Below are 13201 nucleotides of genomic sequence, written 5' to 3' on the forward strand. Positions count from 1 at the left end.
TGTATGTTATTCTTCTTAAGGAATTGAAGTTCTTGATTCAAATGATACGGGATTTTAAAAGGAGGCATTTTTTTAAGAGAAAGGCAATACATTCTATTTGCAATTAAGGACATCATGCTACTTATTTCTTTACCATTTCTATGCTGGCATTTTTTTTCAGCAAATATGGTTGCTATTATTCTTGTAATATTAACAAACATAAAATATATTTCTCATAAAGGAATGTACTTTGAAATAAATGGTGCTGAAATCAGTTGAGCTTATTTCTGAGCAAATGCAATTTGGGCCATGCAGCAAAAGAAATGATTTTCCAATATTCACAGCCAAATGCGCATTTGCCATAGTGCACAAATATAAGTTAAGATGAATAATTTTTATTATGCTCTTGTAATGAAGACTGTTATGTTTATATTATGTTTTTTATAACAGTATAGTAGGTGTTATAGATAGTGTTTTAATATGTCACCTAATATTTATTTTCTACATGTATATTAAAAATGTAATTTAATGTTAATTGTTGTCATTTACACAATCTTTTTAAATTTTATAACATAATGAGAATTGTCTAAAGAGAAAAATTGCTGAAGAAGATGAAACATTTTTGAAGGAAATTAAAAATTTCAACAATGAATATGGGTTAATATTCAATCGGGAACTTTTAATTAAAAAAAGAGCCCAGGCTGAAATATATGAATTAGAGGAGAAAGAAAGTCTTCTGAGAAAAGGTATGTCTTCAATTTAATTATTTTATCTTAGATTATCTAAGAATATAAATGTTTGTGCTAAAACTCTCTGACAAAACAAATTTATATTTTTTCCCAGGCTTTAAAATTCTTATTTAATATAATGATCTGCCTAAAGTGAATAACAGCGTATTATAGTGAAACTCCTTGTCTGCCACAGGGAACTTTTATTGTGGATTCTGACACTCTATTATATTTATGTTGGATGTATCGGAGGCTAGCTTTAAGTTAGCTCCCAACCTTCCATTTGCTATTGCATCCTTAGTGAATACTAGAATATGAAAATAATATTAGTTGTATGCAGCAAATGTTTTTCAATATTTCTAAACCTCAAAGTCAGAGTCAGTGTGAGCTCTAAGGGGCACAGATACCAATAGTCAATATACATGTCAAGTTGATCATTTTTCAAGATAGCATCACTGACATTCTTTCATTGCTTTCTCTGTGAGCACCGAATATTAACCATGACAAGAATGGCAGCTGCAGTGCACAATATTGCTGATAGGATAACTGCAGCAGCCACAGACAGGAAAGCTTCAGGACAGCAGTAACATCTGGCAGTAGGTCAGAACGTTCGGCCAGTTCACGGAGGATATCTGGACCCTGACAACTGCTACATTGGGAAAACTTTTCTCTTCTGGCATCTGTAGCTTTACAAACTGCCAGTTTCTAGATTTTAGAATTATTCCAATAGAAAAATCATTAGCAACAAAAAGTTTCTATACTCTGAAGAAAAGAATCAGCTCTCTGTAGCCCAAGGGAAGATTGGCAGACTATATCAGTTATTTGCTCCGAATTGTAACAATTAAATAATAAACGTTATTTAAAAATGCAACGTTGAGTATACATTTTTTAACATTTTGTTTGAACTGTAAGAAGGAAAAATCACAGATATTGCCATTACTGTTGAAACCATTTCTGCAGCTGTTGGAAATGTCTTTGTAACTGAGAAATGCTTTCTTAAATAATATCATGAAGTGTTATGCAAGCAATTATGAGTCTGCCTTGGAAATCACACACCACTTTGATCGACAACTGCTAATAGAATATGTGTGCACTATATTATGTCCTTTGGGAAAAGAAACATTAATTTGCTAAGAAACACATAAAGCAAAAAGACAAGACAAAACCATTTTAAACTACCATACTTACCAAAATAAGTATAAAGGCTGTTTTAAAAGAATAGTACTTTCTGAAAGCAAAGGGAATGGGGGCAAATCTTAGTTTCACAAGTAGTGTGTTCAACAGTTTGATAGCAAAACAGTGTGTCCAGCAAATGACCAACCAAGCAGATGCTAATTTTCATATCATTTCTTTTTTATATCAAGGTAATTAGCCAAATAAATCCATATTATTGCAAGCTCTTATAATGAGAAAATGTGATTTTTTAAAATGACTCAGTGAGAAGTAGCAGTAGTTAAACTAATATTTCACAGGATTCAAACTGTGCTGTTAGCTCTCCAACACAGAATTGTATATTAACTAAAACAGCATCTGTAGTGCATCATTGCCACTAAGCAAATTATATATATTGTTTTTCTTCTGTTACTTTTCTCTTATTTGGGAAAACAACTTTGGAACAGTTATTGGTTTGTTATTGATCATAAATATTTTATTTTTTGTTCACATTTAGGTCCAAATTAATCATTTATTTTTTAAATTAATATTATACTTTCCCATATAAATGGACAAAGTAGCTAGCAATAAAAATATACATAAAATAAGATATAATCCTGCACAACAGTTAAACATGCATATTCTATTAGCAGGAAATCATCTTATATGTAATTATTAGATGCAGGAGTATACTGTATACAATTTCTTGCAGAATTGGATTTTATTAGTTTATATATATATGGTTCTATTTCAAAACATTTAGAAAGGACATGCCATAGAGTTTTGTAGTAAAGATTAAATCTTTAATAGATTTCTAACTTGAAAATTATTACTTTCTTAGAAATAGAATCAATGGAGCATGAAACAATTCAATTAAAAATATTTCATCTACAGAAGAATGAATTAAAGCAGAATTTATCTACTCTACAGAGGAAACTCAAAGGTATATTGCTTACCTGATGTTCAGCTGATCTAATGTTCAAGCATGATTTGAGAAATACAGTTTGAAACTGATCCTCACCAAAAGACATTTTATGAGAAAGCAGAAAATATCATGTATTCAATTACTTTAAAATGACTACTAATTAGGACATAAATAAATAAATAAAATAACTATTATAACTTTCTCTTCTTGGCAATTTTAGCAAATCTTATTGCTAAAAAGAGAATCCTTTTTTTTTTTTAAATGAAGCATAGCTTCTCATTTCTTCTGAAAGTGAAAACCCACAAAATGAGCTCTGGCTTTATGCCTTCTACTCTCATGTTGTTAAATGTATTTCATCCTTTATTACTGATTATTGATACTGGGTAGTATCAATTAGTCTGACTCTATAAGACTAATCATATGTTAATGTAACTTATTTTAATCTTATTAACTAAGTGAAATGTATTTTAAGTTCAGTGAAACTATTGATTCATTTAGTTCAATATAGGCTTTGCCCAGAGAGGCCTCTTAGTAGTCTACACGTTCCCCACGTTGTCTACTACTGGGCCTTCTTGATGGCCTCACCTACTGTACTATTGAAGCTGCAGGGCCTCATGCTAAGCCTTGCCCAAACTGCTTCTGGCCTCACATTCCTAATCCATATACAAGCTTCTTCAAAGGCTGCTGCTGTTGCTGCTTTACTGACCCTGGTTTGGACTCATTCAAGTCCTATTGGGCTTTTCTGGCCTTGATGCTGCTTTAGCTGTAACTGCTCCAACTTCAGTAGCTTTAGACACGGTTAGCTGGCTGCTGTTTCCTTCTGTTTGCAACTGCTTAACATTCAGCTCCAGAGCTTAAAGCAAAAAACCTTTCCAAGTCTTATTCCAAAGACCAGCATGCTGGCTGGGGAATTCTGGGAGTTGAAGTCCACATATCTTAAAGTTGCTAAGGTTGAGAAACACTGCTCTAACCATTCTAAGCCATAAGAAAAATGCCTATGCCTGTCTCCCGCTGCTCCCAGTTGGGCTGTAAATCCCTGCTTTGATCTACAGTATGTATGCTGTCAGTCTAGGCAAGTGGGAACGTTTACCTCCAACAGAGAAGAAAGGGCCTGCAAAGTGTTCCTGTAGCTCCTGACCCAGACCATTCCCTTCTATGTTTGCCATTCAGGAATCTGCATTTACTGTCAGGGGTGACCAGGATTTCAGAGCAAAAATTCTTGCTCCCAGTTTGGTTAGGGTTAGGGTTAGGGTTTGGTCTAGCTGGGTATTTAACCTGGGACCTTTGGCATGTGGAGACTGTACTTTACCATTGGCCTGGAGTTGTTCTTTGAAGTACCTATTGGGCCTATAGTAGTTTTTTAATGTGTCTAGCATAAAAGGATAATGGTTTATTATAAACAGTCATTCCTTTTTAGATCTTGAAAAAGAAATAGTGGAAACTAAATCTATCACAAAATGCTTAGAATCAGAAAAAATAGCAATTTCTGAAAAACCTCAGACTGATCCAGAATATATAAGGTAAAGGCACTCTTTTTATAATGTAATGAGTTGTATTTAATATTTCCTGTTGCCCAGCACAATAGATTCTTTTCTGCCAGTTTTTCTTTCTTGTCTTCACATAGCTGAAACAAAAATAAAATTCTCTAAATATACCTTGCTTCAGTATTTGTATATAGATGGGGGGGGGGAATTAATAGATGACACATACATTAAATATAAACTCCAGATGATAAGATCAGCTGCAGGTCTGTAAGCCTGTGATACAGCACACACTACAACTCACTTTTGCATTAAGTATTCTATTATGGTATGTTAGATTTCCTGAATGAAATTGTCATCTTTCAAAATAGGTATTCATAGGTATTTTTTATACAATATATTTAGAAAGTATATAAACACTGGAATACCATACTAGATGCTCTAGGTGGATGTGAGGCAGATATAAAGGATTCAGTTCTACCCACAAAGTGTAATTACAAATTGATCACAACAGACTTCCACCAGAAGTGTATTCAATAGAGCCATCCCTTCCGAAAAAGCTCCCTTTGGATTATCTTATATAAATGTAAAGGCAATAGAGAACAGAGGTTGCTTACAATCATCACTACAATAGCATAAGCCCTAAATGAGTACTTTCTGATGCCTTATAATCATATTCATGACAAGTCTTCTATCATTTGGAGTCATATCACTGACCCATTCATTTAATTTCCTTCGGTTCCTCAGAGTACCAAGTTGATATGGCTGTATAATCTGGTCAATAATGAAAGCTATTGAATTATGGTTTCAATCATTCATTAATTTCAATTTGGAACAGAGGGACTCAACAGAATCACTGTAATACCTGTAAAAAAATACCCAGAAGTTCAGAAAACTGAGGTCTAAGGAACCTTCCGCACACAGAAAAGTAGAAATTAATTTACTTTCCAAAACGTTTTAATTGTCTATTATGAACACTGTCCCCCAAATCACTTATCTGTTTCTTACAAAGAATGATGGTTCTTTCAGGAAAGAAAGAAAGAAAGAAAGAAAGAAAGAAAGAAAGAAAGAAAGAAAGAAAGAAGAAAGAAAGAAAGAAAGAAAGAAAGAGGGAGGGAGGGAGGGAGGGAGGGAGGGAGGGAGGGAGGAAGGAAGGAAGGAAGGAAGGAAGGAAGGAAGGAAGGAAGGAAGGAAGGAAGGAAGGAAGGAAGGAAGGAAGGAAGGAAGGTTATTCCATTTTGTTCCTGGCACCCTGGCTGGGAAAACTGTGTTTCTCAAGAATCCCTAAGACCTTGTGTTAATTTTATAGAGAAGGTGAAGAGGAGAAAAAATGTTTTCTATTAGTAAGGTTGGAGCTGTTCTTGCTGTTAGTACTTTGGCTGGGTTAACTTGATTTACCCTTTAGAGAGGAAAAGGAAGTTCTGAGAGAAGAAAACAATGGCCTTTTGGGAAGGAGGAAAGAGAAGTAGACTAGTGGGAATTTATTACATAGGATTTTAATTTGACTTCAAGAGAAATTTGGGAGTCTCTTCTATCAATCATTACAATTAGCCAAAGCTTGCTTCCATGTCAGAGTGTTGTGCAGCATATTTAGAAATTAAAAACTTAATCTTTGAATGATACCCCCTCACGTGCAAAGAATCATTACCAATTACACTAACTTTAATTACTTTTTTGCTATATACTTTAGTTCCACAAGAAATATGTTTTCAGCTGATCTTTCAGCATGATAAGGAATACATAATGCATGACAACCTAGCACTGAATGAAGAAGATGTAACATCAATAAACCTGACAAGCAGAAATTCAGCAAGAAAATAATTCAGTTCCAATCAGTTCATTGATTGTTTAAATTATTTCCAATGTTTCATTATTTGTTTTATTAGGCCAGTATACATTGTGGAATCTTTTAAATGAGATTTTTAGTTCTTGAACAAATAAGTTAATTAGTAAGGTAGCATTGCGTTAGGCCCAACCAGTGGTAGATGTATGGACCAGTGTCCACTATCTTTATCCCCAGTGATAATTTGCAGCTTTTCAAAGGACATTTCAGTGATCTTTTGATCTTTCCATCCACCTTATCTATTGACTTTCCTTTCTACTTCTCTCATTATTGTCAGAGTTTTTGTTTGTTTGTAGTCCATTGTGCTTGCTGATCATAGCTTAAGGAGAAGAGTCAGTCTGTGTTTCATCCAAAACCAGTTGTTTGGTTCTTCTTACAACCCATGACATTCTTAATAACCATCTCCAAATCCATAATGCAATGATATCCTCTTTCTTTCTCAGTAGCCAACATTCACAGCCATGCATTACCACTGGAAAAATGCTTCAGTTATGTATTTTTATCTTTGTTGCCCAAGAAATCTCATTGTCCTTCATAATTTTATCTAAGTTAATCATTGCCTTTCTCAACAAGATTGGTTTTTTTCAAAAAATTCTCCAGTACAATATCCACCTTTAACTATTCTTGAGCTAAGAAAATGAAACTATCATTTTAATTATTTTGTAGTCATTTGTGAATTTACTAGGCTTTTTAAAGTAGTTGTGAAATAGCCTTGGTTGTTGACATTACCTTTTCCTCCTTAGTATTTAAGATTAACCCAGATTTTTCATTTTCTTAACCCTGTCATAATATATTTACTGTACAAATTAAATAGTTATGGAGAAAATATATATCGTCTCACTCATTTCCTATTCTATACCACTCTGTTTTAGCAATGTTAGTTCTTACAATAGCTTCTTTTTCACAGTAAACTTCAGTATCAGAAGAATAATCAGCTATTTTGCTATGCCCATTAGCCTTAATATATTCCATATTCTGACATGAACTATATAATCAAAGGCTTTGCCTTAGTCAATTAAGCAAAAGTAAATTTACTCATTATGTTGTTTCTATTATCCATTGTATATCTGTTGTATAAGATCTATCTGATCCCATATCTTTTTATAAAACCTGCTTGTCTGTTTTACATTTCTTCATCCACATATGGCTAAATTCCTTGATTTAGTTTTTAATTTAGTTGATGAAATAGCCTTATGAGTGTAAGTTGTATTTTGAGTATTTGCTATGTGGATAGGACCAAGAAATTTCAGTGTAGATACTGGTGGCACATTTGGTCCTTAAATCAAATGTGTTATATTTTTTTTCAAAGGGTGGAAAGGAGAAGAAAAAAAAGGGGCTATTTATTATAACTTTTTTTTACCATTCACTTCTTAGGAATTCAAGGAAGAGCTGTGGTCTAGAGCAAAGATTATAATAAGGCTTGACCTGAGTCATGATATATGTTAGGCATATGCTTTGCATTTGAATTCATTGCCTTGTTTTGTAGAAAAATGCAAATATCTTAATGAAGAGAAAGAGATTTATTTACTGAAGACCTGAAAGCTTAACAAGCTTTTGAATTAACAATTACTAAGCTAGTATTACTTTTATCTACAGAACTCTTTCCAAAATCTGACTAGGCTAGCAATATGTTCTGATTCCATCTTCTTTCCCCATTATATAAAACTATATAAGTGGAATCTTAGAGGTTTACACATTAGTAACTATATCCCTAGTTAAAAAATCACTTGCCGTTTCTTTACAAAAGCTTTTAGGATATAATCCTTTGCATAAATTCCATTAAAATCCACGACTTTTTATTGGTGATTAACTAGAAACAAGATAGCATCAAATTGCATTTTTTCAAGACATTTCCTAAAGCAAAACACACATTTATTAGATATATTCTACACTTATGCTAATAAAGGAAAATAATATTAATAACAGAAGTCCTTAAAATGTTGAGATAATAAAAGGGTTATATAATGTCGGCAGCATTAGCAGCAATATTATTTTACCCCAAAATGTCTTTAATTTCACACTGGTTTGCACAAGCATCACAGGAGAGGATAAGCTTCGTAGGGTCAACTAGTCCAAAAGCAGTATTACAGTAACAAAATGCACTCCACTGATAAGAAAAATCCACGAAGCCTAGAAATTAGAATGTAGCTTGCTTTGAAGAAGGGCCATTGCCCTTCTGAATTATATGGTCATGTCCCAGGATAAAATATTGCCTTATTTCCTACCCTGAAAAATCAATTGTTAGATTTCTGTTTGCTACAAATACATTTCAAGATAGTATTAACAATATACACACCTTCAAGATCTAAGATGTAAAAGCAAAAATAAAATATGTCATAAAGCATAGTTTTCTTCTAAGGAAAATGTACTTGTTGAATATTAAGAGGTTTAGAATAAAGAAAACTATTTTAATCAATTAACTTCTTTTTACTTGCAGTATATCAGTGATACTGTGATACCAATGTTTTGCTAGAAAATGAAATTTACTTCAGGAAATACCAATCTAATCTAGCTGTTTTGGTTTGCTAGTGTCCATTTTGAAACTCTATTGTATGATTTGGTTTACTAATTTATATAATCCTAAAATAGCATGTGATTTGTTCAATACAGTTCATGTTTTAAAACTACTTCCTTTTGTTTAGAGGAGTTTCATATCTCTGAAAAGCAACATACAGGCTAGACATATGCATTTCAAATTCTGGAAAGCCAATTTACACAATTTTTCATCCATTAATTAATTAATCAATTACTTAGCAATATAAAATATATTGTAAAATGTTTCCAAAGAATGTTTTCCCATTGGACCCTAGAAATGTTTGAAAAACAATCAGTTTCCATGATACAATGTTGAACATAAATCCACAATTTTCAAGGAGAACATTAGTAATCGCTTTGAAATCCTGAAGCTCACTGATAGAGAACCAGAGGAATTATGGAATGATCTTAAAAAAGTCATTAAGGACAAATGTGAAAGACTGCCAAAAGTTAAGAAAGAGAAGAAAGCAAACTGGATGTCAGAACAAACCATGGAAATTACCAAGAAGAGAAGGGAAGCCAAAGCCAATAAAGAAAAAAAATCTCAGAAAGGAACTTAACTAAGAGTTAAGACAGCTGTTAGAAGAGACAAGAAGCAGTATTACAACAACATCTGTAAAGACACTGAAGATGGAAACAGGCATGGAAAAACAAGGAAAGTCTTTCAAAGGATCTCTGAACTCAGAAGGAGGTTCTAACTTCAAATTGACATGCTAAAGGATGCCAATGGACAGATAGCAATCAATTCAAAAGAGATCAAACTAACATGGAAGGAGGATACTGAAACACTGTGCAGTAGCAATGTCAACATCCAAGATACCTTAGAAGATATTCCCTAAATACCAGAACCTCTTGTACTAGAAAATGAAGTGAGATCAGCACTCCAGTCATTACCAAGTTGGAAGGCTACAGGAACCAATGGAATACCCACTGAAATATAACAAAAAACAGAAGAATCAGTAAAAGTTCTAACCAAGCTATGCCAGCAAATCTGGAGAACAACACAGTGACCAACAGATTGGCAGAGGTTAATCTACATTCCAATACCAAAAAGAGGAGGCTAAACAGAGTGTGCAAACTATTGTATAATATCCTTAATTTCACATGGTAGCAAAATAATGCTTAGGATCATCCAGCACAGATTAGAGACCTACATGGAAAAGGAGATGCCAGATGTTCAAGATGGCTTTAGAAAAGGCTGAGGAACATGAGACATTATTGCTTGATGCATACTGGCTAATTGAAAAAAGCCAAAAAATATCAAAAAGAATCGCTATGTGCTTCATCAAGAAAAGAAAGGCCTTTGATTATGTTGATCACATCAAGCTGTGGAATGTGCTCAGAAAAATAGGAATCCCAGAATATGTCATTTCCTCATGAGAAACTTATATACAGGTCAGAAACCCAGTACAGACAGAACATGGTGAAACAGATTGGCTCCAGGTTCACAAAGGAGTGTGACAAGGCTGTATACTCTCCCCTTATTTATTTAACCTATATATTATATATTTATTTAACCTATATAATATATATTAAGTGAAGCTGGATTGGAAGAAGATAAGCGTGGTTTTAAAATTGGAGGAAGAAATATCAATAACCTGTGCTATGCTGATGACACTACCCTAATAGCCAAAAATGCAAAGGCTCTGCAAGCTCTAGTAATAAACGTTAAGGAGCAAAGTGAAAAAATGGGACTAAAAATAAATATAAAGAAGACCAAACTAATGACAACAGGTAGAACAATCAGCCTTAGAATTGGCAATGAAGATACTTAAGCGTTGGATAGCTTCTGCCTTTTAGGATCAAGCATCAACACTAAAGGAACAAGTGGTCAAGAAATATGCCACAGATTAGCACTTGGTAGAGCAGCCATGATGCCTTGGAAAAGATATTGAAATGCCATGATACGTCTATGCCTACAAAGATCAGAATCATGCAAGCCATGGTATTCCCTGTGACACTCTGAAGCAAAAGGTGTGCTTTGAAGCAGAATAGGAAGAGTATTGATGCTTTTGAACTTTGGTGTTATAGAAGACTCCTGAGAATACCGTGGACAGCCAAGAAAACAAATCAATGGATCATCAAACAAATCAACCCAGAGTTCTCACTCGAGGCACAAATGACGAGGCTCAAATTATTTTATTTGATACACTTTATGTGAAAACCTAGCTCTCTAGAAAAGGCTCCAATGCTGGCAAAGATGGAAGGAAAGGAAAGAAGAAGGTGACCAACAGCAAGATGGATGAGCTCAGTTACATTGGAAATGGGTGCAGTATTGTAAGACCTGAAAAACCAGGTTAGGGACAGATTGACATGGAGAAAATTTATGTGGTTGCTAGGAGTCAAAAACAACTTGATAGCACTTAATGAATCAATCAAATATACATTTATATTAACGTGTTAATATAACTAGAAACAGCTGTAATCTGACCTTGCAAGGCAATGGGGGCACAACAGGCTTCCTCTCAGAGGACCTTAGAATGACACATGGGATGTCTTCATGGAGGGCATTTAAGATCCCAGGCTGGGGAAGACACCACTGAGAAAGCTTGGTCTTGAACAATACTCACTATTTCTCAGTATAGGAGAGCCCCAGGGCAGGAGATCTGATCTGTGAGAGGGTAATTATAGATCTTGGACTGTATTTTCTTATTAGAACTCCCCTTTCCCATTAGGCTGCTCTTTCAATTACTTCAATTGTAAAGGACTCAATTAACATTTACACCCCAGCCCTTCTATCCTGTGTTCTGACATCCATGATTTACAGCTGTTTCACATTCCTAATATGTATATGTTTAACTTACATTTTAAATCAGATGAACTGTATGCCACTACTTGTTTTCATTTAGAATTTTTGTTTTCTTGTTTCTTTTCCCATTTTTTAAATAATCCTTTCTAGAGACAGATTCTGCAGAAGAAATTGTTCTTTTTGAGATGCTTCTGCAGCATTTTTAAACGTAGACATAGCATTGAAATACTGTGATATTCTTATGTTACTTCATTGTTGAGGATTTTGTTTACTTGATTAATCTAAAAGAAAGGGTTTTTTTAATGTTTTATTATTGCAAAATAAACCATATTAAAGAAACCATAGAAGAACAAAAGACTGTGTATTCACATAAATCAGCAAGGAAATATTTCCACTAGAGCTTAACAAATCCTTCATATTAGTAGTAAGTTGCCTAAGGCCATGATTGTGTTGGTTCTAAGCAAATATTTTCATTTTAATTTAATGTTAATTTTATAAGCAGGAAATTTCCATCTCTAGAGTAATCTATGGGATACAGAATGAATTTCTGTAATGACAACCGCTCTTTGATTTCCTAAAACTTTTTATATCAATGCACAGTGGAATTATTATAGTCAGAGATGTGTCAGAGTTTCTATTATGGACTCCAGTTTCAGTGTTTATCATCCAAGAATAAAAACTTGCTCTAGGGTAAATTCTGATATTGGAATTTCACTTTGGAATAATTTTCTTTATTCAGATGTATATGCAGGAAACTTAATTTAGAAAAGCTGTTGGTCCATTTATCATTCCCTGCAGAATTCAGTAGTAAAATTAGTCTCAGTGTAGCTAAGTTTCACCTCTGAAGTCTGATGATTCCATCTTTAGCCATTCTGAAAATGTTCTGTTCTTTTCACAATGTGTCTGTTACAAGTACTGGAAAGAACGCTATCTTCATAATGAAATTTCATGTGTTTGCCAGAGTATTGCTAGCTAACAAAACGGAATACTCTTGGTGGAAATTGAACTGGCATTGTTTAGATTGACTAGATATTAATTATAAAAGTACTCAGAAGTTATTAATTATAATAGTGTGCTCCAGCATTCCTATTTACTTAAACATACCTGAATATTCTTTCAGCCTGCTATGTATAATCTTTGGCACTTGGCATGCATTAATGCATGCTTTGCTCACTGTAGCATTCAGTCAGACATGTTTAGTGGTCATGAAGATAGATGAAAGAGCATCTGTTACAACCCTCAAAGACTGAATGGCCACTTCACTAGCTTAGGAAGTGGCCATCCAACTACTCAGTAACCATAGGCATTCCCAATTGACTCACTTATTCTGAGTAAACTCTAAATTTCGTTGAAAAACTTCTGATAAACATAAATATAAGTGTGCTGTTAAAAAGGCAAAAGGAATTCTGAGGATTAGTTAATGATATTTATAAGCTTCTTAAATGTGCTAGACCCAGCTTCATTTCTACTATAACACTTTTTAAAAAGAATATGAATAACTGATTCTGAGTACTCAAATATATGCAAAAGGGAAAATTAGTTGGAGCAACTAGTTTTAAGCTTTGACATTAAGATGACATTCTTGAGGTACAACAACAAGGATGAGTAGAACATAATAAAACACTACAATGGAAACAATCTCTTTAGGTATGAACATACATCAAAAGCAAAGTAGATGTTTGTGAAGTTGATAGGTAATTGTGATTGCCTATTTTAAATGATTACTCAAATCTATTTTGGGGATCTCAGCTACAGGACATGAAGGCTGTATTGCCAGTTTAGAAATATACATGTAGCTCTTTGGATAGC

At 33.7% G+C, this 13201-nt stretch overlaps 1 protein-coding gene across 5 annotated transcripts in view; it reads left to right on the plus strand.

The window, feature by feature from the left end:
* CCDC172 (coiled-coil domain containing 172) overlaps positions 1 to 13201 on the plus strand; it is a 74676-nt gene that overhangs the window by 44659 nt on the left and 16816 nt on the right. For 4 of the 5 annotated variants that reach the window (XM_088132693.1, XM_088132695.1, XM_088132696.1 and 1 more), the window contains 3 exons: positions 560 to 725; positions 2701 to 2802; positions 4202 to 4304. In XM_088132693.1, coding sequence (XP_087988819.1) covers positions 560 to 725; positions 2701 to 2802; positions 4202 to 4304 — 371 coding nt within the window. The remainder of the gene's footprint in view (positions 1 to 559; positions 726 to 2700; positions 2803 to 4201; positions 4305 to 13201) is intronic. The other variant, XM_088132697.1, reaches the window with a different exon arrangement.

This window comes from Python bivittatus, unplaced genomic scaffold (assembly GCF_059951505.1).
Source record: "Python bivittatus isolate LINGU-HERP-01145 unplaced genomic scaffold, Pbiv_v1 ctg000980_np1212, whole genome shotgun sequence".
Lineage (NCBI taxonomy): Eukaryota > Metazoa > Chordata > Lepidosauria > Squamata > Pythonidae > Python > Python bivittatus.